The sequence below is a fragment of the Rhinopithecus roxellana genome, chromosome 15 (assembly GCF_007565055.1).
Source record: "Rhinopithecus roxellana isolate Shanxi Qingling chromosome 15, ASM756505v1, whole genome shotgun sequence".
NCBI lineage: Eukaryota > Metazoa > Chordata > Mammalia > Primates > Cercopithecidae > Rhinopithecus > Rhinopithecus roxellana.
In genome coordinates this window covers 71523517-71551311 of record NC_044563.1, presented here as the reverse complement: position 1 = coordinate 71551311, position 27795 = coordinate 71523517, and the positions used below count along the sequence as shown (strand labels likewise).

Below are 27795 nucleotides of genomic sequence, written 5' to 3'. Positions count from 1 at the left end.
TTTATTCAGGGATTATTTTGTATTTTCTGTGACCTCTCTACTGGATAATACTGTCTTCATTATAATACTATATCTGCTGTTCTTTCATGGCACATTACCAGTAACATATTAACTCTGGTTTTTGCAGCTTTCTCCACTCGTCTCTTTGCTGTCCTGAGATTTGAAAGTGTTATCCATGAGTTTGATCCGTGAGTACCTTTGCTTGATCTGGTATTATTTACTTTGGGAGGCATTCAGGTTCATGGGTTTTAGATTCAAATTTTAGTCAGCCCTCAGTGATAGAGATGTGCTTTCAGTACATTTAAGGGGGAAAAAAAAAGCTTAAACTCTTCCAAAGGATATAATTATCTCCTTTTAAAACATATATGTTGGAGTCCAGGCACAGTGGCTCACACCTGTAATCCCAGCACTTTGGGAGGCAGAGGTGGAGGGATCACTTGAGCTTAGGAGTTCGAGACCAGCCTGGGCAACATGGTGAAACCCCATCTCTACAGAAAAAAAAAAAAAAAAGTATATGTTGGAATTGACCAAGTAAGTCTCTGAAACTCAAAAAATGTGAGAGGCATTGCTAGTATGTCTGCCTATCACTTAAGATCTGGCTAGGCTAAGAGAATTCTGGCTGCTCAGTTTGGTAAAAGTTTGTGATGCAGACTGAAGGAAAGGGTCCTGGTGTGTATTCCAGGCTCAGAAGAGAATCACAAATGATGTACTTGAGATTCATGACATTTTGCTGTTTGTTTGTTTGTTTAGCAATTTATGTAATAGAAATTAGGCTTCTTAGTTAAATTCTAGGGCAATGAAAAAAACAAAGTTATCAGTTTGATTAGGAATTTTGTTCATTAGATGAAAAAGATATGGTGGAAGTTCTTAGTGGTATTAACAACTAGCATTTACTAAGCATTCATTTTGTTCCAAGCACTAATTTACAGATTATCTGTAAATCCTTTCAGCAACCCTTTGAGATGTAGGTACTATTATTCCCTTCTTAGAAATGAGGAGACTCCACTGGGCATGGTGGCTCATGCCTGTAATCCCAGCACTGTGGGAGGCCGAGGCGGGTGGATCATGAGGTCAGGAGTTCGAGACCAGCCTGGCCAACATAGTAAAACCCCATCTCTACTAAAAATAGAAAAATTAGCTGGGCGTGGTGGCATGTGCCTGTAATCCCAGCTACTGTGGAGACTGAGGCAGGAGAATCGCTTGAACCCAGGAGGTGGAGGCTGCAGTGAGCCGAGATCGTGCCAGTGTACTCCAGCCTGGGCTACAGAGCAAGGCTCCATCGCCAAAAAAAGAAAAAAGAAATGAGGAGACTCCGGCTGGAGTGGTCATCTAAGGTTGCATATTCAGTACATGGAGGAACCATGATTTGGATGTTGGTGTGTCTGACTCGAGACTGGAATCACTGTGTTCTATTGCCTTATAACAAATTTGGAGGGCCAAAATTTTAGGTTCTTGAAATATTATTGATATCTTAAAAATAGTATATTTAATCTTGTGGAGTATTGATTGAAAATGCCTGCATCTGTTTGCAAATTTATAATTTTGTTTTGTGTAGATACTTGAAAGCATTTTGGAGGCATTACAGTATTCTGTTTGGGGCCTCCCACATTGAGTTTATATTTTTTCTCATGAATGAGGAAACATGTCCTTTTGTTTTTTCTTTTTTTTGTTTGAGATTGGGTCTGACTCTGTCACCCAAGCTGAAGTGCAGTGGTGTGATCACGGCTTACTGCAGCCTTGACTTCTGGGGCCCAAGTGAGCCTGCCACCTCAGCTTCCCAAGTAGTTGGGACCACAAGCATGTGCCACCATGCCTAGCTAATTTAAAAAAGAATGTTTGTAGAGATGGAGTCTCACTATGTTGCCCAGACTGGTCTCAAACTCCTGGACTCAAGCAATCCTCCCTCCGTGGCCTCCCAAAGTACTGGGATTACTGGCATGGGCCTCCATGCCCAGCCTCCTTTTGTTTCTTGATCCCAATCTGTTAGGCTTCTTCCTCAGACCTCTGAATGAGCAAATATTGATGTTGGCTAAGCAAGAGCATCTGCTTTGTTGTCAAGAGCTGTTAGGACTATAAGGGACTTGACGCTTCCTTTTGCAGAGGAGGAAACTGATTCCCAGAGTGGTGAATGCAGTCCAGATCTATTCCTACTAACGTACACTTCCTCTCTCACTCTGCCTCTCCTACTGGTAGGTAAAGGACACAATTCTGACACATATTGATGTCTGCAACCCTCATCTCTCCTGTTTCTGACAGTCACCAAAACAATGCCAGTGACAAACAGAAGGATAGAGATTTCTGCCATCTCTTGCTTCTGTTTACTTCAGCTTTCAAAACTTGACGGACCAAGGAGGAAATAGGGTTAGAGAGGTGGGCAGAGAGAATGGTTAATCATGATTAGCCAAACTAATTAAACTATCTCTAGTTTGAGACTCTTTTTGTTTATTTTTGTCTGTCTTCCTTTTTTTTTTTGGAAACAGGGTCTTGCTGTGTCACCCAGGCTGAAGTTCAGTGGCTCAGTTATGGCTCATGCAGCCTCAACTTCCTGGGCTCAAGTGATCCTCCTGCCTCAGCCTCCCGAGTAACTGGGACTACAGGCACGCACCACCACACCTGGCTCATTTTTGTATTTTTTGTAGATTGGGTCTTGTCGTGTTACACAGGCTGGTCTCAAACTTATGTGCTCAAGCGATCCACCCACCTCTGCCTCCCAAAGTGCTGGGATAACAGGCATGAACTACTACGTCGGCCTCTAATTTATTTTTATTTATTATTATTAATTTTTTTTGAGATGGAGTTTTGCTCTTGTTGCCCAGGCTGGAGTGCAACGGCGTGATCTCAGCTCACCGCAACCTCTGCCTCCCAGGTTCAAGCAATTCTCCTGCCTCAGCCTCCTGAGTAGCTGGGATTACAAGCATGCGCCACCACATCTGGCTAATTTTGTATTTTTAGTAGAGACGGGGTTTCTCCATGTTGGTCAGGCTGGTCTCGAACTCCCGACCTCAGGTGATCCACCCACGTCGGCCTCCCAAAGTGCTGGGATTACAGGAGTGAGCCACTGCGCCTGGCCTTATTATTATTGTTATTATTATTATTATTAATTTTATTTTTTGAGACAGAGTGTTGCTCTGTCACCAGGCTGGAGTGCAGTGGCATGATCAGGGCTTACTGAAGCTTCAACCTGCCTGGGCTCAGGTGATCCTCTTATTTCAGCCTCCCGAGTAGCTGGGACTACAGGCATATACCAGTAAGTCCTGCTGATTTTTGTATTTTTTTAGAAACAGGGTCTTGCTGTGTTGCCCAGGCTGATCTTAAACTCCTGAGCTCAAGTGATCCACCTGCCTTGGCCTACCAAAGTACTGGGATTACAGGTGTTAGCTACCTCACCCAGCCTTATTTCTTTTTAAATGAGAAACTTAAGAGAAGGACTTATATATTTTGGGCCTAAAGAACTATCTTTCCATTTATAGCTCTTAAGCATTTTATATCAAATATTTTTCATGTTGTCTATGTATCTGTGTATCTTTCTATATTTTTTTGAGACAAGGTCTTGCTGTGTTGCCCTGTCTGGAGCACAGTATTGCCATCATGGCTCACTGCAGCCTTGACCTCCTGGGCACAAGCAGTCATCCCACTTCAACCTCCTGAGTAGCTGGGACTATAGGTGTGTGCCACCATGCCTGGCTAATTTTTAAAAAATTTTTTGTAGAGATGGGGTCTCACTGTGTTGCCCAGGCTGGTCTTGAACTCCTGGGCTTAAGCAGTCCTCTCGCCTCAGTCTTCCAAAGTGCTGGGCTTACGGGCATGAGCTGCCATGCCCAGCTGTAATCTATTTTTATGCTACTCTGTAGGTGACATAAGAAGCATTTTAGGTAACTGCATGAGCAGACCTTGTTAAAAGCTTAAACACTGATTAAGAAAATTGTATTATGAAGTAGGTTAAAGTTTTTTCATCCTGCATATGATGGTATACCAACATCTTTAAAGATTCTCGTCACTCGAAATTATTCATGTATCTTTGTGTGCAGTATAGATTTTTAAAAATATGTTCCTGTCACTTGAAAGCCAGAATCTGGCCAGGCGTAGTGGCTCACGCCTGTAATCCCAGCATTTTGGGAGGCCGGGGCAGGTGGATCATCTGAGGTCAGGAGTTTGAGACCAGCCTGGCCAATATGGTGAAACCCCATCTCTACTAAAAATACAAAAATTAGCTGGGCGTTATGGCGAGCGCCTGTAATGCCAGTTACTTTCAGGAGGCTGAGGCAGGAGAATGGCTTGAACTCTGGAGGCCAAGGTTGCAGTGAGCCGAGATTGCGCCATTGTGCTCCAGCCTGGGCAACAAGAGCAAAACTCCGTCTCAAAAAAAAGAATAAGAAAGCCAAAATCTATTAGTGCCTACATCTCAGTGGCTTTGTCTTCATGGTGCTTGAATTCTCTGGGCTTAATGCCTACCACATGTCAGCTTGATGAAGTATCCCATTTGATTGCTTTGTTATAATGTTAGGTTCCAGTTTCATTTCCCCCCCTTTTTTTTTTCTGAGACGGAGTCTTGCTCTGTTGCCCAGGCTAGAGTGCAGTGGCGAGCTCGGCTCACTGCAACCTCCACCTCCCAGGTTCTAGTGATTCTCCTGCCTCAGCCTCCTGAGTAGCTGGGATTACAGGCACATGCCACCACGCCCAGCTAATTTTTGTATTTTTAATAGAGACGGAGTTTCACCATGTTTGTCAGGCTGGTCTCGAACTCCTGACCTTGTGATCCACCTGCCTCGGCCTCCCAAAGTGCTGGGATTACAGGTGTGAGCCACTGCACCTGGCTCATTTCCTTATGAGAGAAGCAGTGCTTTAGTTGAGACAAGCATGGAAATAGAAATGAACAGACTTATGGTGGTATAAAATGATTTTCATGGCATAATTTTTGATGCTAAACTGGTTTTTCATTGAGTAATGCTGAATTTCTCAATGGTGTATCCTGAGGAGCAAAATTCACCACAAATTCACAATAAAGTTTATTTCTTGCTATAGGTACTTTAATTATCGGACTACGAGGTTCCTGGCTGAGGAGGGGTTTTATAAATTCCATAACTGGTTTGATGACCGAGCCTGGTACCCTTTGGGACGAATCATTGGAGGAACAATTTACCCAGGTCAGGAGAACAGATATGTTTTTTAAAAAAAAAACCAAAAAACAAAACCAGAAATATTTGTATGGTAGAGAACCAGTTTCTTTTATTTCTAATAGCTTTGTCTTGTGACACTTGTAATTTCATCCTGATTACAGGTTCCTAAAAGTGCATCTTATATAGACAGGAGTACGTTTGTAGTAGAGTGGAGATGGGTGGTTTTTATACATTCTAGACTTCGGATTGAATCCTTATGAGAGAAATTTATAGGCTTACTGCAGTTGTAGTCACTTTATTGTATCTGGGATTTTCCCTTTCTTTTTCCCTTAAGTTCTGGTAAGACAACCTAATGGAGTTTCTTCTTCCTGTTACAGGTTTAATGATCACCTCTGCTGCAATCTACCATGTACTCCATTTTTTCCACATCACCATCGACATTCGGAATGTCTGTGTGTTCCTGGCCCCTCTCTTCTCCTCCTTCACCACCATCGTCACGTACCACCTTACCAAAGAGCTCAAGGTGAAGGATTTGGGGTGACAGGAGGCTTGGGAATGAATGTTATTGAGCCTCTCTAATAGATGCTGGAGGGTGGGGGACAGAGCCTTAGAAAGGTGGGGAGCCAGAGGGTAAAGACAGCTTTTACTGGGCCAAATTAATTGGGTTCACCCCAACCCCTTTCTGGAATATGTTTTTTTTTTTTAATCATTAGCAACTGTCCTCATGAGAGTACAGTTGAAAGTGAAACGGAAATTGCTACATAAAGAAGAAAACACTTAAAATGCAAAATGTGAGGTTTAGATTTTGAAGTCCTCACAATGTAAGGGAGAGGAAAAAAAACCAACATGAAACATTCCAAAATGGTTAGTTTTTCCTATCAGGAATGTACTCGGCAATTATTTGTTGATTAAAAAAAAAAATTATTTTAAAATTCTTAAGCCACTTGGCTTCCTTAGTAGACTCCATAGTGCTGACTCTCTTTTTCCAGGTTTCAGCATTGCTGACCTTGGCTCCCTGGGTGCTATTCTTAGTTTATGCTGTGGTATTAGAGAGACACCTGAGAGGTGATAAACTACTAGGGGGTTTGGGAAGCCTGAATTTAGTTTGGAAAACTTTTCCATCCTTCTCCTTACTGCCCTTTCCCAAATTTGACTCTTTAAACAGACAAGTCTTTATTTTTTGGAATGTGGCTTATATCTGTTGTTCCTTTCTCCCAAGCTCAAAGGGTACCTGGTGATATTTAAGCTTTATTGCCTAAGCTCCTGGCATTTTCCGTTTAGGTAGATTATCACTTACCTTTGTTGGCTTTTTAACCGAAATAGTAATTTTCTTCCTTTGATTGTCCTTGCATGGCTTTTAGAGGTGTGACTGGTGTTCCAATGATGTACAGATATTGTTAGGGTTAGAGACTTACAAGCTTGGGGAGATTGGTAGCCAAACAGCCCATTCTGGGACGATATTGATGTTTGACATCTCACTTGATTTGTCTGTCTTCAGCATATGTGTTCTCAGTGTCAGGTTTGGTGTCATCATGGGGAATTGGTCATGAAGTTTTTAGTTTTCTTGTGCTGTGAGCATTTCTAGCATTTCTGACATCTCACATCTACCTTCGAAATTGTTGGACTGTTTTCTGGGTCCATTATAAACAGAATGGACTAGTGGATCCTCTATTTCTCAGCATTGTATTGGTGTTAATGTCTTATTACCCTTTTTTTCTTACAGGATGCAGGGGCTGGGCTTCTTGCTGCTGCTATGATTGCTGTAGTTCCTGGATATATCTCCCGATCTGTTGCTGGCTCCTATGATAATGAAGGTAAGACTTTTAAAATGCTGAAGAAGATCTTCGCACCTGATTATCCAACAGAGCTTCATAAAGTGCAATCTGTGGTTTAGCAATAATAAAAGTGGTAACTGAGTGAGAAGATTAGAAATGGGCAGGAACGGATCTTGGACAAGTTCATGTTCTCTTCCCATCATCCTTTCCAGAAAGGTAGTTGGTAACTTTTCTTACAAGTCTTTGGTTCATCTCTGCACTCATAAGATAGTTAACTGTTGTTTTAACATTATAATCATTTGCTTTATTTTCCTACATAAAGGGAATAGATGTCCTTAAAATTTTAATGACTTATTGACATTTTCAATTCAACATACGTTTGTTGAATGTTATTGGGAAAACATAGTATTAAGTGTTAGATAGATAATGAATGAGATTATTTTGTGCATAATTATAAGAAATTAAAGAGATAGATAATGAATAAGGTTATATTGGCCCATAATGTATTAAGGAAGATTAAAATGGACATGTAAATATAACTCCAGTGACAGGAGATGGTACTATGTGCCATGATAGAAATTTGAACAGAGTATTTCAGGAATGTAGTGAGAGATTAATTCAGATTTGGGGCTGAACTTGGTGGCTCACGCCCTGTTATACAGTACTTTCGGAGGCTGAGGTGGGTGGATCATTTGAGCTCAGGAGTTTGAGACCAGCCTGGGCAACCCTGTCACTATAAGAAATTAGCTGGGCATGGTAGTATGCACCTGTAGTCCCAGCTACTCTGGAGACTGAAGTGGGAGGATCGCTTGAGCCTGGGAGGTTGAGGCTGCAGTGAGCTGTGATTGCCACTGCACTTCAGCCTGGTAATAGAGCAAGCCCCGTTTTTTTGTCTTTTTGTTTTTTTAATGAAAAAAAACAAAAGCAGATTCGGGAATCAAGGGAGGCTTTTTGGAAGTGGTTGAGGTTCAACTGGGTCCTGAAGTTGGAACTTCATTAGGCAGATATCAAGGAAAGGGGCAGTTGGGGCATGAGTATTAGCTTATGTTAAGACGTAGAGGCAGGATGATGAATGATAATATAGGATGTCTTTAGAACTATAAGCAGTATGTTTAGTGCTTGGAAAGAATGATAATAATGGCCAATATTTACTTAATGTTTATTATATGCCAGGTACTCTTCTAAGTGCTTTACAGGCGTTAATTATATTTGTTTTCAGAACGCTTTTATGAAGTAGATACTATTACTTCTTTTTACATGAAACTGAAACAAAAGGAGGTAAATAATTTGCCAGAATTCCACTATTACTTGGTAGTAGATGCAGGCAGTCTGTTCCAGAACAGTATTCTTAATCACTATACTAGCCTGGCCTCTTGTTGAATTTTGATGTGTCCTTTCTGCAGGGATTGCCATCTTTTGCATGCTACTCACCTACTACATGTGGATCAAGGCAGTAAAGACTGGTTCCATCTGTTGGGCAGCTAAGTGTGCCCTTGCTTATTTCTACATGGTAACTTTTTCTACATGTTTTTAATTTTTAAAGTTCTCTAAATGCTGTATTTCCTATTGGTACTTATTGTTTGACCAACTTTCTTTTCTGGTAGGTTCCCCTAAACTTTTTCTTTTCCAATATATTTTTTCTGTTCATACTTACGTATATGTGTAGACTTCCTTAATTGCTTCTACTTGCTCGCATAACCCTAAATCCTCTGTATGACCTTACGGTAGATTGCATTTAGATTCATTCTGAGGCTTGGGTCCCTCTCGTTATATGATCATGACATCAGCAACCACGAGGGAGCAGGGGATTGAGTTATAGTGATGGATTTGAACTTGATTTTATATTTTCTTTTTTAAATTTTATTTTATTTTATATAACCTGTACATGTAAGGACTTGATTTTCCTCTTTAAAAATATCAGTTATTTGAACTCTTTAAGCCATTTGGCATAAATAAAGTTATAGTTACTATAAGTGTTCTTTAAAAAGTCACAGGTGATATCCTACAATATAGTGGTGGTGGTCTGAGGAGGCGTACTCAGAGGAACTGTTTTTTTCTATTCCATCATAGGTCTCGTCTTGGGGAGGTTATGTGTTCCTGATCAACTTGATTCCTCTCCATGTCCTGGTACTGATGCTCACAGGCCGTTTCTCCCACCGGATCTACGTGGCCTACTGTACTGTTTACTGCCTGGGCACTATCCTTTCTATGCAGATCTCCTTTGTGGGTTTCCAGGTGAGCCCTTGACTGAGTAGGGTTTTCAGCTTCTACTTTTTCTATGTAGCCCCAAATAGACTGATTTATCTTAGATTCTGTTAAGAAGAGTATGACTTACTCACAGCTTTTATACTGAACTACTTGCAACAGAGTTATTGGTCATTAAAGTTTACCTCCAGGAGTGTGCTAATATTTGCTCCGTGGAGTTTGAATTTCATGGCTCTTACTTTGGCTTTAAGTTTGTGGGAAGGGGAGGGATATTTAGTTGAGTAGAGTTTAGATGAGTGATCAAAGTTAAAATTTCCAGTCCTTTTAATGCAGATGGCCCCATGTAGTAGCAGAGAATCCTGATCTTAATGGTATCTAATTGTAAGTGCTTCAGGAACGAAAGCACAAACCTTTAACCACATTGCTCCATAGGGTTAACAGACAACTGCTAAATCAGAGAATAATGTGGCATGTTTGATTTCTTTTGTGAAATTATCATGAAAGTGCAAACCTTATTTAGAGGTCAACAAGTATTTCTTTACTGATCACCTACTGCAGATTGTCCCCAACTTACGGAGTGTGACCTAGGATTTTTTGGCTTTAGAATGGTGTGACAGTGATCTGCATTCAGTAGAAACCGTACTTCCAGTACCCATATAAGCGTTCTGTTTTTCACTTTCAGTACAGTAGTCAATAAGTTACATGAGATGCTCAACACTTTATTATAAAATAGGCTTTGTGTTAGATGATTTTGCCCAACTGTAGGCTAATATTAAATGTTCTGAGCATGTTTAAGGTAGTCTACACTAAGCTGTGGTGTTCCGTAGGCTAGGTGTATTAAATGCATTTTCTACTTATGATATTTTCAACCTAAAATGGGTTTATTGGGATGTAACCCAATCATAAGTTCAAAAGCATTTGTATATGCAGTTTGCTGATCACTTGAAAATGTAAAAAGAATAAAAATACGGTTATGGTCCTTAAGGAAGTTTTGGTCTTCTTGCAGGGAAAGAAATACATGCAGCTGTCTATATCCGATAGGCTACTGTTCTGGAAGTGTGGTTCTTGAATCATCAGCAGCAGCAGCTAGGAACTTGTTAGAAATAAATGCAAATTCTAGAGCCCCAACACAGAACTACTGAATCAGAAACTCTGGAGGTGGGGCTCAGCAATCTGTGTTTTAACACTCCTACCCCCTTGGTGATTATGATGCCCACTGGCGTTTGAGAACCACCGATCTAAGGCAAAGAATGATTAAGTGCTAGAAGAGAACTAATGTGACATGGAACATAGAGAGGAGTGATTGATTTCAGTTTGGCAGATGAGGAAGAGATGATATTTGAGTTGGACCTTGAATGATGAGAATTTTAGTGGATGGGAATTTGGAGAAAATTACAGTCGAGGCTAAGGAAATAACCTGAGCAAAAGCCAGATATGTGATAATGATAGTGTATCTTATGCTTTAGGGGGCTCCAAATATTCTGTAGAAAATATGGCTGGTGAACTAAACCCTTCCCTAGTTTGGCCCTGAGTCCTTTGGGGCCTCAGAACTCATTTGATCATTTAGTTTGAACTAGATAAGAATAATGCAGGCCTGCACTGGACTTACTCATTTTTTTCCTTAATATTGACATACATGTCCTTTTACCTACAGCCTGTCCTTTCATCAGAGCACATGGCAGCCTTTGGGGTCTTTGGTCTCTGCCAGATCCATGCCTTTGTGGATTACCTGCGCAGCAAGTTGAATCCACAACAATTTGAAGTTCTTTTCCGGAGTGTCATCTCTCTGGTAGGCTTTGTCCTTCTCACCGTGGGAGCTCTCCTCATGCTGACAGGTAGGGAAGGCTCACAGCTTTTTTTTTTTCTCTCTTTTTTTTTTTTAAGATGGAGTTTCGCTCTTGTTGCCCAGGCTGGAGTGCAGTGGCACAATCTCGGCTCACTGCAACCTCCGCCTCCCAGGTTCAAGCGATTCTCCTGCCTCAGCCTCCTGAGTAGCTGGGATTACAGGTGCCCACCACCACACCCAGCCAATTTTGCATTTTTAGTAGAGATGGGGTTTCTCCATGTTTGTCAGACTGGTCTCGAACTCCTGACCTCAGGTGATCCGCCCTCCTCGGCCTCCCAAATTGCTGGGATTACAGGCGTGAGCCACTGCACCCGGTCAGGCTCAGAACTTTTACTATTAAAGGCAGATGGGTACAGACATAGAATAAACTCCAAAAGACAGGGTATTTTCTGACCACAAAAGATTCTTTTTTTCTTATTTCTTTTTTCATGTGAAGCATGTACAATTCCACAGTTTTACATTCAATCCACTTTTCACCCCAGTGTTTGGATTCAGCATAGCAGAGAATGTCTTGCTGGAGCTGCTCTTAATCACACCTGGCGAAAGGACTATATCTTACCTTGCAAATCTTTCTCCATTTTCTTTCTTTTTTTTTCTTTCCTATTGGTTGGGTGGGAGAAGTCATTATATTGCTTACCATACCCTCCAAGGTGGCACTCATCTAATACCATGGAAACTAAATCATGGCTGTGTAGTTGGTTAGAAAGCCAAATTTTCTTTTTCTTTTTTTTTTTTTTTTGAGACGGAGTCTTGCTCTGTCGCCCAGGCTGGAGTGCAGTGGCGCAATCTCGGCTCACTGCAAGCTCCGCCTCCCAGGTTTACGCCATTCTCCTGCCTCAGCCTCCCGAGTAGCTGGGACTACAGGCGCCCACCATCTCGCCCGGCTAGTTTTTTGTATTTTTTAGTAGAGACGGGGTTTCACCATGTTAGCCAGGACGGTCTCGATCTCCTGACCTTGTGATCCGCCTCTCGGCCTCCCAAAGTGCTGGGATTACAGGCTTGAGCCACTGCGCCCGGCCAGAAAGCCTAATTTTCCTTCTTTTTCCCTACTTTGATTTCTCAGAGATTAATTTGATTTTGCTCAAGTCTATCTATTGACTAATTCAGAGCAGGACTCGAGGATGTGGTTGATTTAATCTCTACAGTTGGCCTTGCTTTGACCAAATTTGGCCTAAAACCCTTTCAGGCAGCATTTCTGCCTCTATTCTCTCCAAGTTTATATACAGCCTGGCTTTATTCTGCTGGCAGTGCTGACAAAAGTACTCCCAGGTTTGAAAGAAAGGAAGGAGTGAAACTCTCTAAGTATTGGTGGCAATTAAGCAAAAACCTAATCCTTCTCTGTCACTGAGAATCTTATTAAAATGGGAAGTTGTGATTAATTTGGATCAGATATTTGTTTGAAGAGTATGTGTGGAATATGTATTGCCTCTTTGTTGCCAGGAAAAATATCTCCCTGGACGGGGCGTTTCTACTCACTGCTGGATCCTTCTTACGCTAAGAATAACATCCCCATCATTGCTTCTGTGTCTGAGCATCAGCCCACAACCTGGTCCTCATACTATTTTGACCTACAGCTCCTCGTCTTCATGTTTCCAGGTACGTGGCCTTGTGTTCTGAAATGGCCTTGTTCGTAAGAATCATGATTTGAGGCCGGGCGCGGTGGCTCAAGCCTGTAATCCCAGCACTTTGGGAGGCCGAGACGGGCGGATCACGAGGTCAGGAGATCGAGACCATCCTGGCTAACACGGTGAAACCCCGTCTCTACTAAAAAATACAAAAAACTAGCCGGGCGAGGTGGTGGGCGCCTGTAGTCCCAGCTACTCGGGAGGCTGAGGCAGGAGAATGGTGTAAACCCGGGAGGCGGAGCTTGCAGTGAGCGGAGATCCAGCCACTGCACTCCAGCCTGGGTGACAGAGCAAGACTCCGTCTCAAAAAAAAAAAAAAAAAAAAAAAAAAAAGAATCATGATTTGATTCCACATTTGCAAGCTACCCTCATTCGTGTTTTGTTTTTCTTTGCCTGTCTATGTTGTGTAATACAGAGGACGGCTAAGCAAATTTTCTCATGTATGAAGCTGAGCAGAAGTCAGAAGTTCAACAGTTGTAGATATTGGCAAGTTCAGCCTCACAGTTTTCTGTTCATTTGTCATTTGTGTTATAAGTTAAAATTTAACCGTAATTTCTACTCAGGGTTGGTTTTGTTTGAGTACTTCTATCATACTCCTTCCCCTTTACCCTTGTTTTTCCTCTTGGCAGTATTGAAGTCCTATAATGAGTACTGCTGATTGTAAAGCCTTATCAGTCTCTTAACTTCTGGCCAATCCAGATGTGTTTTAGAATTTACCAGTGTTAGTGGTCTTTTTCGAATAACTTTTACTTTTTTTTTTTTTTTTTTTTTGAGATAGAGTCTTGCTCTGTTGGCCAGGCTGGAGGGCAGTGGTATGATCTCAGCTTACTGCAGCCTCTGCCTCCTGGGCTCAAGCCATCCTTCCACCTCACCCTCCTGAGTAGCTGGGACTACAGGTGCATGCCACCATGCCCAGCTAATTTTTGTATTTTTTTTTTTTTTGAAGAAATAGGGTTTCACCATGTTGCCCAGGCTGGTCTTGAATTCATGGGCTCAAGCAGTCTGCTCACCTTGGCCTCCCATAGTGTGGGATTACAGGTGTAATCCACACTGTGCCTGGCCAACTTTTACTTTTTTCTTATTGTGAAAGTAATTTGTGTATTGTAAAAAAATATATAAATAAATAAAAAAGTTGCTGGGCACAATGGCTCATGCCTATAATCCTAGCCTGTTAGGAGCCTGAGGTGAGATCACTTAAGGTCAGGAATTTGAGATCAACCTGGGCAACATAGTGAGACCCATATCTAAAAAAACAAAAACAGGCCTGGAGTTGTAGTTCACATCAGTAATCCCAGCACTTTGGGAAGATGAGGTGGGAGCATTGCTTGAGGCGAGGAGTTCAATACCAGCCTGGGCAATATAGCAAGACCCCTGTCTCTACTTAAAAAATAAAATAAAATAAAATAATGCACGCACACACCCATACCTACACACATACACATATATAAAATAAATAAAATTAGCTGGGCAGGGTAGTGTGCACCTGAAGTCCCAGCTACTTGGAAGGCTGAGGTGGAAGGATTACTTGAGCCCAGGAGTTTGAGACCAGCCTTGGTTATACAGCAAGACCCCCATCTCAAAAAAGGTAAATATTCAGGAGTTCTTATCACCTATCTGTAGCCACTGTTAACATTTTGATGTATATTTATCAAATAAGAATGAGATCATAGTTTTTTCCCTGATTTTTTTTCACTTCATAAAGAATCAAATTTCTCTGTTACTTAGTATTATTTTATAGAAATACTTAAAATATATCATTTATTAGTTCTTTTAAGTACAGAGATGTGTCAAGATGTGTAAGAAGGCAAGTAGTCCATAATCTCACACAGCAATATTTTAATATATTCCATTTTATAAATATACTATAATTAGCTCCTTGTTGTTGGATATTTAGGTTGTTTCTGACTTTTTTGCTACTTTAAAGTGTGCTATAGGGAACATCTTTGCATGTTTCTATGATTGTTTTTTTAGGATAAATTCCTGGGAGTGGAATTGCTGGGTTAAATGTGTGGAATCATCCAGTCATATAATGAAAAAACTTTCCCTTGTAGGTTTCAACCTACAGGACTCAGCTGCTTATTTCTCCTTCCCTCTTTTGTAGTTGGCCTCTATTACTGCTTTAGCAACCTGTCTGATGCCCGGATTTTTATCATCATGTATGGTGTGACCAGCATGTACTTTTCAGCTGTAATGGTGAGGACTGCCCTCAGTCTGGTAGACTTTTTCACTCTAACTCTGAGGTGCTTTTTTATCTGCCTGGCAGAATTCAGAAAGTACTGATGATTGTGCACATGCTTCCCTCTGAGCATTTGAGGGAATGAGTTGTAAACCTGCTTGCTGTTGTTGATCCTTCCTAGGAATGTATGGGACACTCATACATTCTGGTTGTGGGGTCCAACTTTCTTGAATTCATAACTTGGTATTATAGAAGCACTTTTGCACTTTGTTGGATAATATGACCCTGGGTGTCTTAAAACGGGAGATGATATTTTTTTCTTGAAGGCGTGGGAGTATTACCCAGTGCTAGATTGTTAAAAGAGAGGAGGGATTTTTTGTTTGTTTGTTTTTGAGACAGAGTTTCACTCTTGTTGCCCAGGCTAGAGTGCAATGGCATAGTCTCAGCTCACTGCAACCTCCGCCTCCTGGGTTCAAGCGGTTCTCCTGCCTCAGCCTCCCGAGTAGCTGGGACTACTGGCATGCACCACCACACCTGGCTAGTTTTGTATTTTTAGTAGAGATAGGGTTTCTCCATGTTGGTCAGGCTGGTCTTGAACTCCCGACCTCAGGTGATCTGCCCTCCTCGGCCTCCCAAAGTGCTGGGATTACAGACATGAGCCACCGTGCCCAGCCAGATAGGAGGGATTTTATATATTGTAGTAAAACAGTGCTTCTCATACTTTTTTGATCTCAAACCACAGTTATGAAATATACTTCATATCATTATTATTCAAGACACATATACATATGTGCATGCATATAATTGAAATAAAGTTGAAGAAATATATACTTGTACTGTAACTATTTCAAGTATTTTCTCTTTCACTTTTTATGGAAGTCATGTTTGATGAAAACCCCTAAACTGATGTCTTGATCTACTAATAGGCTGAAATCTGTAAACTGTGTAACACTGATTAGACTGATCATGTGTCCTGTCTCTGTTAGGTGCGTCTAATGCTAGTGTTGGCACCTGTTATGTGCATTCTCTCCGGCATTGGAGTCTCCCAGGTGCTATCCACATACATGAAGAATCTGGACATAAGTCGTCCAGACAAGAAGAGCAAGAAGCAACAGGATTCTACCTACCCTATTAAGAATGAAGTGAGAAGCAATGTTAAGAGTAGAGTTGGGAAACTGTGTGTGTGTGTATGTGTGTATGTGGGTGGTGGGGGGTGGGAGGAGTAAAGTGGAGCACTGTCATAGGTGGTCAGAATTAACTCATAGAGCCTCTGACTTATTTTGATCAATCTCATCTCTATTAATGAATGTGTCTAACAATTTGTCCTGTGTTGTACGAATTTAGTTTGGTTAACTACACAATTAATTCTTTTTCCTTGTTTAGGTGGCAAGTGGGATGATACTGGTTATGGCTTTCTTTCTTATCACCTATACCTTTCATTCAACGTGGGTGACCAGTGAGGCCTACTCTTCTCCGTCCATTGTACTGTCTGCCCGTGGTGGGGATGGCAGTAGGATCATATTTGATGACTTCCGAGAAGCATATTATTGGCTTCGTCACAATACTCCAGAGGTGAAGATTTGGGAGGAGTGGGAATTGTGGGTTAGGGGCGAAGGAGGAGGAGACATTTGATGTTATAGTGAATCATATAGCTTTTAGATGAGTGGAAAGCTTGGTGAAATTGGAACTTTGCAACTCTAGTCTTGAGTGAGCCTTAGAGGTGAACCGCCATTCAATTCAGGGATCTTTTATAGTTAACGCTTACTAGTAATTATCTAGACTTTGCATGGACACTTTTATTGATATGATGATTTTTAACATGAGGTAGAACATACCAGTTATAAAAGAAGAAAAAAGTTAAATAATACATGTTCACTTTAGAAAAGTCAGAAAATTGAAGCAAGAAGAAAGATATAAATCTTGTGTAAAGTGATCAGCTTATGATAACTGCTTTTAACATTTTAATTTATACCTTTTGAGAATCTGAAATGATTTCTTTTACAATAACTATTAAGAATATCATTTCTGAGACAATTTGTTAGGAATAAAAACTTTTAAGAGTCTTAATTCTTGTCCATCATATCCTGTGATTTGAGTTTCCACCCCATCTTTATAATAAGTGATTTTTGTGATTCTGTTAAAAGGCTATTTAAGAAAATTATCTGATGACACTAGGCTATTGATGTGGCTATATTGGACAGTCTCCCACACCTCCCACCTCATTATGTTTGTGTAAAGTGACCTGGGATGAAAGTGTAGGCAATGTTGGTTTGTTATCTGTGCTGAGATTTTATGATCTTATATAAATGGAAGACCAGGTGCCAGGATTTATTTTCTGGTTTGACATGCATTACTTTGTGAAGAAATTGATTAGTTAGCCAGGTGTCACTTCTGTCAGACCAAAGATGCCTTCTCTATTGCATTTGACTTTTAGAGACAGAAGCTTGTTATTTCCATTTCCCATTCTACTTTCAGGATGCGAAGGTCATGTCCTGGTGGGATTATGGCTATCAGATTACAGCTATGGCAAACCGAACAATTTTAGTGGATAATAACACATGGAATAATACCCATATTTCTCGAGTAGGGCAGGTAAGGTAAAGGGATCTTTGAGTGTTTGGTGTGCAAGGTCTAGTGGGAAATGTGTCTGCATGAGGGGATAATATGACTTGGGAATTTGCTCTGAGAATTGTACATTTGTTTTTCCAGGCAATGGCATCCACAGAGGAAAAAGCCTACGAGATCATGAGGGAGCTTGATGTCAGTTATGTGCTGGTCATTTTTGGAGGCCTCACTGGGTATTCCTCTGATGGTAATATACTTGATTCTATTTCTAGCTGCAGGACATAGATTCTAAGAAAACTAGAAGAATCTCCTAGTTTTCTGTACTTTTACTAATATTTTACTAAGATATTTTTCTTTCAAGGGAAGTTCCTAAGTATTTGCAACTTGAGGTTTGGGTATTTTGATTTTTTTCTTTTTGCAACAAGAGGACATAAAGGTAAACAATTCTTGTGTAGGTACAGCATGCTATATGATTGTCTAAGGCATAGAAGTAGTTCCACAACGAGTAATAAAAGCAAGCTGAACATCAGGCTCACGACAATAAACTTAAGAATTAGCATTTTTTTAGTGGTTTTAAGCCATATAGTCATCGACCAGCTTAGAAATGTTTTATATGGCCTGACATAAAAAAAAGAGCATTTTATATATATATATATATATATAATATATATAAATAAAAGTATGTGTAAAATGGAGGTTACCATGTGCCCTATGATTATTGGCACAAAGATTTTTAGAAGAAACATCCAAATGTAGTTAGCTGCCTTAAAAGTTAATGTAATGCCTGTTTATACTTTAAAAAGTTAAACAGTTCACAGCCGGGTGTGGTGGCTCACGCCTGTAATCCCAGCACTTTGGGATGCCGAGGTGGGTGGATCACATGAGGTCAGGAGTTCATGACCAGCCTGGGCAACATGGTGAAACCGTGTCTCTACAAAAATTAGCCAGGCGTGGTGGCACATGCCTGTAGTCCTAGCTACTCAGGAGGCTGAGGCAGGAGAATCGCTTGAACTTGGGAAGGAGAGGTTACAGTGGGCTGAGATTGCGCCATTGCACTCCAGTCTGGGCAGCAGAGCGAGACTGTCTCAAAAAAAAAAGTTAAACAGTTCTGAAGGTTTATAATAAAAAGTTATAGTTCACTGCCACAAAATCTAAGCCCCCTTAACATCAGTCCCCAGAAGCAATTATTACTGCAGCTGTTTCTTCTAGTACTTTACGTGCATATTTCTAAATACTTTGTATACAGTTTCCCCTCCATATCTGTGGGTTCTGCATCTGTGGGTTCAACCAACCACAAATGGAAAATATTTGTGGAAAAAAAAATCATAATACAATAAAAATAGTACAAATAAAAAATACAGTATAACTGTTTACATAGCATCTACACTGTATTTAGGTATTATAGGTAATCTAAACATGATTTAAAGTATATGGACAGATGTGCATAGGTTATATACAAATACTACACCATTTTATAAAAGGGACTTGAGCATTTGTGAATTTTGATATTCTGGTGGGAGGGGATATATAAGTTAGACTTTTTATTTTTTAAAGAAAATAATAAGATAACCATTGAAAAACAATGCAGAGACCGGGTGCGATGGCTCACGCCTGTAATCCCAGCACTTTGGGAAGACTCTTGAGGTCAGGAGTTCAAGACCGGCCTGCCCAACATAATGAAATCCCGTCTCTACTAAAAAAATACAAAAATTAGCCGCGTGTGGTGGCACATGCCTGTAATCTCAGCTACTTGGGAGGCTGAGGCCAGATAATCACTTGACCCCTGGCGGCAGAGGTTGCAGTGAGTAGAGATTGCACCACTACACTCCAGCCTGAGTGACAGAGCGAGACTCCATCTCAAAAAAAAAACCAAAAAACAAAAAATGCAAAACACTGTTACTGCCTAGATCCATGAAAACATGTATGTGAATTTATAAAAGAAGATAGTGTAGTTGTCCCTCTGTATCCATGGAGGATTGTTTCCAGGACACCCCCACCCCTCACCAGGATACCAGAATTTGTGGATGTTCAGGTCCCTTATATAAAATGGTTTAGTGTTTGTATATAATATACACACATTCTCTTACATAGTTTAAATCCTCTCTAGATTGTAATACTAATCCCTAATACTAGGTAAATGGGTGTTAATACTGTGTTGTTTAGGGAACATTGACAAGAAAAAAGTATCCATCTTCATTATAGATGCCGTCATCTGTTTTTTTGTTTTGTGAATATTTTTGATTAGAGGTTAGTTGAATTTATGGATGTCAAACCCACAGATATGGTAGGCCAACTGTTTTGATTAATTTGTTACACTGAATTTATTTTTCAAGGTCAAATTATTAATTGGGCTTTACTAATAGGAGTTCTGTAACATTTGAGAGGTATAATAAAAATAAAAAGTTGGGCCTGGCCTAACTTATTTTTTGTAAACAACCATATCTTTTGAGCAATGGGCTTCCTTGATGCAGTTCCTATCATCATCATCATTATTACTTTTGAGACAGGGTTTCACTTTGTCACCCAGGCTGGAAATCAGTAGCACGATCTCTGCTCACTGCAGCCTCTGCTTCACATGCTCAAGTGATCTTCCCACCTCAGCCTCCTGAGTGGATGGGACCACAGGCACACACCACCATGCCCGGCCAATTTTTGTACTTTTTGTGGAGATGGGGTTTCGCCACATTGCCCAGGCTGGTCTTGAACGCCTGTGCGCAAACGATCCACCCACCTCAGCCTCCCACAGTGCTAGGGTTTCAGGTGTGAGCCATCACACCCAGCCATTCCTATTATTTTCACTCTTCCATTCATAGAGCTTGTGAGGTTTTTGTTTCAGACATACCTGCCAGGCGGCTACAATACTATTGCTCTATGATAGCTGAGCCGAGGTTCTGGGGGTTTCTTTTTGTTCCTATTTCTGGCGCTATGATCTAGGCAAGTCTCTGCCTCAGTTTTTCCATTTGTAAGATGAAGATAAGAATACATTCACTGAACGAAGACAGTAATATTCATTGGATGTTTACCATGTGACAAACAACTTACTAAACGCTTTACGTGCTGTTACTCATACTAACAGCCCTATTGTTGTAGATACTCTTATTTTTCTAATTTGACATATGAGAAAACTGAAGCACAGAGAGGTGAAATAACTTGCTCAAGGTCACCTAGCTAGAATTGGCAGTGCTGGAATTCAAACTCAGGCAGTTTGGATCCAGAGTCTGTTCTTAACCACTGTGATATCCCCTAGAACTCTTTGCAGTAGTGCAATAGGAATCTTATTTTTTTTGTGTGTGGATTAGAAATATTTTTAATACTAACCATCCGGTGAAACATGTAGCAACTGATTTCCCTAAAGCCTATGCAAGCAATACAGTGAATGATGAACCCTAAAAGAGAAAGCATGAGTTGATGGTAGTATCAGTATTTATCAAGCATGGGAGTGTGTTTGACACAGAAATGTTGACTTCTCATATACATGCTTTGGAGGTCTATAACTTTGCAACTGTTGGTCAAGAAGGAGAATATTCATGTCTTGTCTACCTTTTTGGTAAAACTGCTACTCTTTAGATCAGTCCTGCCCACTGTCTAATAGAAATAATGGGAACCACATTATCATTTTAAGCTTTATGTTAATCATATCAAAATAAGTATAAATAAGCAGATGAAAGTAATTTTAATAATTTTATTTAACTGAATATTCATATCAAAACATTATTATTTAATTTAACATATAACCAGTATACCCCCTTTTAGGGTTTTTTTTTTTACTAACTTTTCAAAATCTAGTGTGTTTTTCATACTTACCTAGTGTGTATTTTATACTTACAGTACATCTTAATTTGGACTAGCCACATTTCAGCTGCTCAGCAGCTATATGTAGCTAATTGCTACTACACTTGATAGCCTAGGCCTAGCTAATCTATAGGGCCAATTTCAATTGTGGCTTAAGTCTGGACTAGTAGCATAGGATTTCAGGAGTATAATCATTTCTCAGAAAAGTTGTATATTTTGATGAAAAATGCGTTGCTCGTATGTTGTCCTCACTATTTTCATAAATTAGAGTTAAATGATACCAATCCCCATTTAAAAAATGGTGAGGAATTTTCTTAGAAATACTAACCTGCTTTAACTCCAGCAACCTTTGTGATGCAGCAGTTCTTTTTTTTTTTTTCTCCTAGATATCAACAAGTTTCTTTGGATGGTCCGGATTGGAGGGAGCACAGATACAGGCAAACATATTAAGGAGAATGACTATTACACTCCAACTGGGGAGTTCCGTGTGGACCGTGAAGGTTCTCCAGTGCTGCTCAACTGCCTCATGTACAAGATGTGTTACTACCGCTTTGGACAGGTTTACACAGAAGCCAGTGAGTGATTCATAATAATATTAACAATAGTAATAGTAGTGATTACTAATACACAGTATTTTCCATATGCCAAGCACTGGTAAATGCTTTGTGTCTGTTAACTCATTTAATCCTCACAGCAACCCAAAAGGCATATACTGATATTATTGTCGTATTATCTTTATTTTTATTGTTTGTATATTCTTTTGAGATAAGGTTTTTGCTCTGACACCCAGGCTGGAATGCAGTGGTGCAATCATGGCTCACTGCAGCCTTGATTTCCTAGGCTCAAGGAGTCCTCCTGCTTCAGTCTCTGAGTAGCTGGGACTAAGGTGCACACCACAATGCCTGGCTGTTTTTAAACTTTTTGTAGAGATGCGGTCCCACTATGTTGCCTGGGCTGGTCTGGAACTCCTGAGCTCAAGCAATCCTCTTATCATGGCCTCCCGAAATACTGGGATTACAGACATGAGCTACTGCACCTAGCTATTGTTATTTTTGTTTTCTTCTTTTTTTTTTTTTTGATATGAAGTCTTGTTCTGTCACCCAGGCTGGAGTGCAGTGGCACGATCTTGGCTCACTGCAGCCTCTACCTCCCAGGTTCAAGCGATTCTCCTGCCTCAGCCTCCCAAGTAGCTAGAATTACAAATTACAGGTGTGCTCCACCACCCCCAGCTAATTTTTTTTTTTTTTTGCATTTTTAGTAGAGACGGGATTTCACCATGTTGACCAGGCTGGTCTCGAACTCCTGACCTCAAGTCATCCACCCACCTCAGCCTCCCAAAGTGCTGGGATTATAGGCGTGAGCCACCGCACCCAGCCTGTTATTTTATTTATGAGGAAATTGAGGTACAAATAGGTTATTTAACTGTCCAGTGTCACACAACTAATGGCAGAGTCAGGATTCAAACTGACAAAGACTGGCTCCAAATTCTGTGCTTTTGACCATTACTTTTTATTGTCCTTAAGGGTATTATAGTGAAGACAGGAACAAAAGGGTGAGAAAGTGACTTTTCATATCTTCAGATGACTATATTGAGAGTTATTTGATTAGGTTAAGTCTCTCCTTCTGACTTCAATTTCTTGGTTCTGCACTAGGGAGAATTTCTGACATGAATGCAGGTCTTTGACTTGTGGTAGGCTTCTTTCTCTGATCCATGCAAGGGTTGCTAATGTGTTAGAGGCTCTGGATGACAATCCTCAGGAACAGAGGGCCTTGGAAGTCGGCTCCCTATGTCTGTCTTATTAGAGATAGGACATTGACTGGCAAGCATCATCTTGCACAGTACTTAAGTTAGAGTAACACTTGATTTGCCCTTACTACCTGATGCTCTTTTTTGCGGGCTCTACTCTCACCAAATTGCAGGCTGAGGAATAATCATTCAATTAGTAGATGGTGTACTGAATCTGTATACTGTCTCTATAGGCAATTAGCACTGTAGAAAGAAGTGTGCTCTTTTTCATCCCTCTCTAGAGCGTCCTCCAGGCTTTGACCGTGTCCGAAATGCTGAGATTGGGAATAAAGACTTTGAGCTTGATGTCCTGGAGGAAGCGTATACCACAGAACATTGGCTGGTCAGGATATACAAGGTAAGCAGATGCTATATGTCTCCAAAAGCAACTTTTATTTTGCAGATTGGTTTCAGTGCTTATAAAATGGGCCACATATTTCTCAAATAGGGAAATTTCTCATGACACCTGTGTTTGAAAAGTAGCTTGCAAAGTCACTGAAAATTTTACTTTTTATTTTAGATTGTTCTTAGAGAGTAGATGATCCCAGTCTGCCGTCATTTTGGCAGTTGTTGCAGTAATATTTTTCCACCTGGGGCTTGACTCAACCAGTTTCTGTGATTATCAGGCTCATGGGTGGGGAGAGTGCAGGAAATAGAGAAAAAGTTCACATGTTTGTATTTAACTACATTTCCTTTTTTTTTTTTTTTTTTTTTTTTTTTGAGACGGAGTCTCGCTCTGTCGCCGGGGCTGGAGTGCAGTGGCCGGATCTCAGCTCACTGCAAGCTCCGCCTCCCGGGTTTACGCCATTCTCCTGCCTCAGCCTCCCGAGTAGCTGGGACTACAGGCACCCGCCACCTCGCCCGGCTAGTTTTTTGTATTTTTTAGTAGAGACGGGGTTTCACCGTGTTAGCCAGGATAGTCTCGATCTCCTGACCTCGTGATCCGCCCGTCTTGGCCTCCCAAAGTGCTGGGATTACAGGCTTGAGCCACCACGCCCGGCCTTTAACTACATTTTCTTCTCTCTCTGAAGAACTTAAGGTATATAGAGTCACATAGAACCACATAGGAGTATATCTCTCATATAAGAAAAGATTGAGAACCCTTGATCTATGTGGCAGGTAGATCAGTAATATTGTTCCTCCCAGAGGTATTCCAAAAGGCTAAGCAGAGAGAATCTAGTCTCTAATCAGTGCTTGTTTATTCACAGCCCTAAACTAGGCTGTAGAACCCAACATAATCCTACCCACTCTGGGTGAATCCATTTTAGTAGAAAATTTCTCCAAAGTTGATCTGATTGTAAATATTAAACTGACATCTTTATGTTGCAGGTAAAGGACCTGGATAATCGAGGCTTGTCAAGGACATAAATGTCACGTCCAGCTCTGATATGCTTCGCACTGGGCACATCACGTTTAGGACGTTGAAGATTTTTTTTTTTTTTTTTTTTTTTATATGCAGTTTGTAAGAACAAAGCTGGATGGCATTAGAATTTGTCCTGGGCAGTATGGGCTGGGCCAAATGAAATGATTTTTATAATTCTAAACAGGTTACCAAATGAAATGTCATGGCTTTACTTTGGTCAATTAAAGGGGGGAATTTTTTTTAAAAATGTGCCTTATTTGTTTTGACTGACAACTGATTTGAGGAAGGCAAAACTATCCTAGGTTGCCAGAAGGACATAAGCAGACCTTGTCCATTCTCTTAGCTTCCTAAATTACCAACTAGAGGCGTCTTTCTCAAATCAGGAAAACTATCAAAGACCAATTCAGATCCTATATCTACAGACAGTTTTGTCATACTCTTTGCATTGCAGCACCTAGTACAATTCCTTGCAAATAGTTTGGCTCAATAAATTTTTATTGAATGAATAAATGTGGGACCAGAAGAGTGCCTTTCTGGGCTAGAAAGGCAGGTTTGTTGCTACCATGTCTCTGTTCTCAATGTCTCTTATCCTTAGATGCTCTCTGACTTTATAAATCAGCAGTTTTGAAGACTCAAGACAAACAGTGAAATTATTGGTTTATCAATGGAGAGGAAAAAACTCTTCCAGCATTACATATAGAGCTTGATGGTCAGTAGGTGTTTTTGAATCAGCTTGAATATAATCATACATATCAATTTGAAATTGAACTTTTCAGCACTGTCACTTATTCATGACACAGGAATGACCCTTTACTCAAAACTCTTGTGGTTATTCAAAGGTGAGCTGCTTTTTCCCTTAGTCTTAGCCTATTTGTTGCTATTGTATATTGCTAACAAGTTTAATTACCTAATTTTGAAGCTCTTTCCAAATAAGATACAAATTAAAAAGGGAAGCATTGCTAGTAACAGGTCCCTAGAGAGCAGTGCCAGCCTGCCTGCAAGAAAAGAGAGGAGAAACTTCTTAAAAAGTTTTAAGCCTGGGCAACACAAGGAGATTGTTTCTATGAAAAATAAAAATTAGTCAGGTATGGTGGTATACACCTGTAGTCCCAGCTACTTGGGAAGATGAGACTGGAGGATCACTTGGGCCTGGGAGGTTGAGGCTACAGTAAACTGTGATTGTGCCACTGTACTCCAGTCTGGGCACTAGTGAAATCCTGTCTAGAAAACAAAAAAACTTAACTGGAAAGCACAGTGGTCCTTGAGGACATTTAATGTCAGGACAAAGAGCCTATGACATATATCACTGATGTATATAAACCCTAAGTCATTAATAAAATAAAAGCTAACTGTTTAGTGTTATCCATTTAAGGAAACAGGAGGAATTGTATAACTTTTAGATTAGTCATAGTGGTGCTCCTAAAGGATACGCTGTTGTATATTTGTATAGCCAGGGCACTTAGCCTTCCAAACTAATTCATATACCATGTTCTTCAATTGTGGGTGAGGTTTTAGACTTAAGATTTGATTTACTATATGTAAATATATTACTTGATTTATATAAAGAATTCATCTTTAGTGGAAGAGGTTATTCTGAATTATTTATCAATATGATTAATACCAGTTAGAAATTATTAATGATCTTCCTTTATACTATAAATAGGATAACCTTTTAACTTGTCTCTATAGTTGTTGCTCTGAGGATCTTAATTTTACTTTCTAGGCTACATGAAGCTATCTTTTTTAAAAGTGTACTTTTCATTTTCACTGTTATTGTGCACTTAGTATAAAAAACTCAAATCTAGGCCAGGTGCAATGGCTCATGCCTGTAATCCCAGCACTTTGGGAGGCTGAAGTATGCAGATCACTTGAGCCTAGGAATTCAAGACCAGCCTGGGCAACATGGCAAAATCCCATCTCTACAAAAAATACAAAAACTAGCTGGGTATGGTGGCATGTGCCTGTAGTCCCTGCTACATGGAAGGCTGAGGTGGGAAGATTCCTTGGGCCTGGGAGGTGGAGGTTGCAGTGAGCCAAGATCACGTGCACTCCAGCCTGGGAGAGAGAGTGAGACCCTGTCTTAAAAAAAAACAAAACAAAAACTCAATTCTAAAAGGCAATAATGCTGTTTTCTACTCCCTAGTGGCAACCACTTTAAACTCTGATTCTCACATTACTTACTTTCAATACCATAAATAATTGCTTTATTTTTCTGTGTTTGGTATTTCAGTTTTAGGCATCACGTGTAGAATCTGTGGTAAGGAAACTGTAGAGTTAGCTTTTTCACTATCCCATTACTTCTATGAACAGACATATTTGTGCTATCTATTACAGTTCTTTTTTTTTTTTTCTTTTTTGAGATAGAGTCTCGCTCCCTATCGCCCAGACTGGATGCAGTGGCGTGATCTTGGCTTACTGCAGCCTCCGCCTCCCTGGTTAAAGCGATTCTCCTGCCTCAGCCTCCTGAGCAGCTGGGATTACAGGCGCGCGTCACCACGCCTGGCTAATTTTTGTATTTTTAGTAGAGACGGGGTTTCATGATGTTGGTCAGGCTGGTCTTAGACTCCTGACCCCATGATCCGCCCGCCTCAGCCTCCCAAAGTGCTGCGTGAGCCACCGCACCCGGCCGAAATTCTTCTTTATGTTCCATTTGGATTGGTTTACTCTCAAGGTTTGCTGCACACCTCTTGGGTTGATCTATCTTTTCATTGTCACATTGTGTGTTAATCTCCTGACTTCTTTCTTGATTTATCACCTTTAATGCCTTCCTGAGAAAACGTGTGTGAGAGAAATTTCTTAAGAACTTTTCGTGTCTCTTGTCATACTCCATTGATAGGTTGGCTGGGTACAGAATTCCAGATTGGGAATGATTTTTCCTTAGGACTAGGAAGGCATTGACCTTTCATATGTTGAGAAATGTAATGCTGTTCCAATTTTTTTTTTTTTAATGTATGCATTCCTTCTCACCTTCAACTCAGACCTCTTAGGATCTTCTCTTTATAATGTTTTGAAATTTTCCCAATGTTGTGTCTTAAGTGGGTCACCTATTGTGCTGAGCAGTTTGGAATTTTATGTATGGAAAGTCAAGTTCCTCAGTTCTGGAAAATATTCTTGCGTTATATATGCAAGATATTAAGAGAGGAAAGAGGATGGAAATCCCAACCCTCTTTTTCTTTCTGGAAAATAGTTATTTGGATGGTTCCTGAATTTATCTCCTAATAGTCTTATATTTTACTCTTCTATTTACTCTTCTTCCTTCTCAGAGATTTCCTCAACTTTATTTTCTAATCCAGCTATTTAAAATAGCTTCCTTTTTTTCTTCTATATTTTTAATGTCCAGAGGGGTTGGGTTTTTTGTCATTGTTTGACTATTCCTTTGTTTTGATGTCTTTCATATTAAAGACTTTCTCAAATTCTTGCTAGTCTGCTCCTCTTAGGCTGGGTACAGTGGATCACACCTGTAATCCCAGCACTTTGGGAGGCCGAGGCAGGCAGATCACTTAAGACCAGGAGTTCAGGACCAGTCTGGCAATGTGGCAAAACCC

At 40.4% G+C, this 27795-nt stretch overlaps 1 protein-coding gene across 1 annotated transcript in view; it reads left to right on the top strand.

Moving 5' to 3' along the window:
• The window catches only part of STT3A (STT3 oligosaccharyltransferase complex catalytic subunit A), a 29249-nt gene extending 4458 nt beyond the window's left edge, over window positions 1–24791 (top strand). Inside the window, exons 3-18 of the mRNA XM_010352983.2 lie at window positions 128–188; window positions 5023–5144; window positions 5495–5640; window positions 6841–6931; window positions 8296–8402; window positions 8963–9127; window positions 10752–10932; window positions 12384–12539; window positions 14670–14761; window positions 15731–15886; window positions 16128–16316; window positions 17220–17336; window positions 17454–17556; window positions 21488–21676; window positions 23130–23245; window positions 24217–24791. Coding sequence (XP_010351285.1) covers window positions 128–188; window positions 5023–5144; window positions 5495–5640; window positions 6841–6931; window positions 8296–8402; window positions 8963–9127; window positions 10752–10932; window positions 12384–12539; window positions 14670–14761; window positions 15731–15886; window positions 16128–16316; window positions 17220–17336; window positions 17454–17556; window positions 21488–21676; window positions 23130–23245; window positions 24217–24255 — 2030 coding nt within the window. The 3' untranslated portion in view covers window positions 24256–24791. The remainder of the gene's footprint in view (window positions 1–127; window positions 189–5022; window positions 5145–5494; window positions 5641–6840; window positions 6932–8295; window positions 8403–8962; window positions 9128–10751; window positions 10933–12383; window positions 12540–14669; window positions 14762–15730; window positions 15887–16127; window positions 16317–17219; window positions 17337–17453; window positions 17557–21487; window positions 21677–23129; window positions 23246–24216) is intronic.
• Window positions 24792–27795: the final 3004 nt, after the last annotated feature.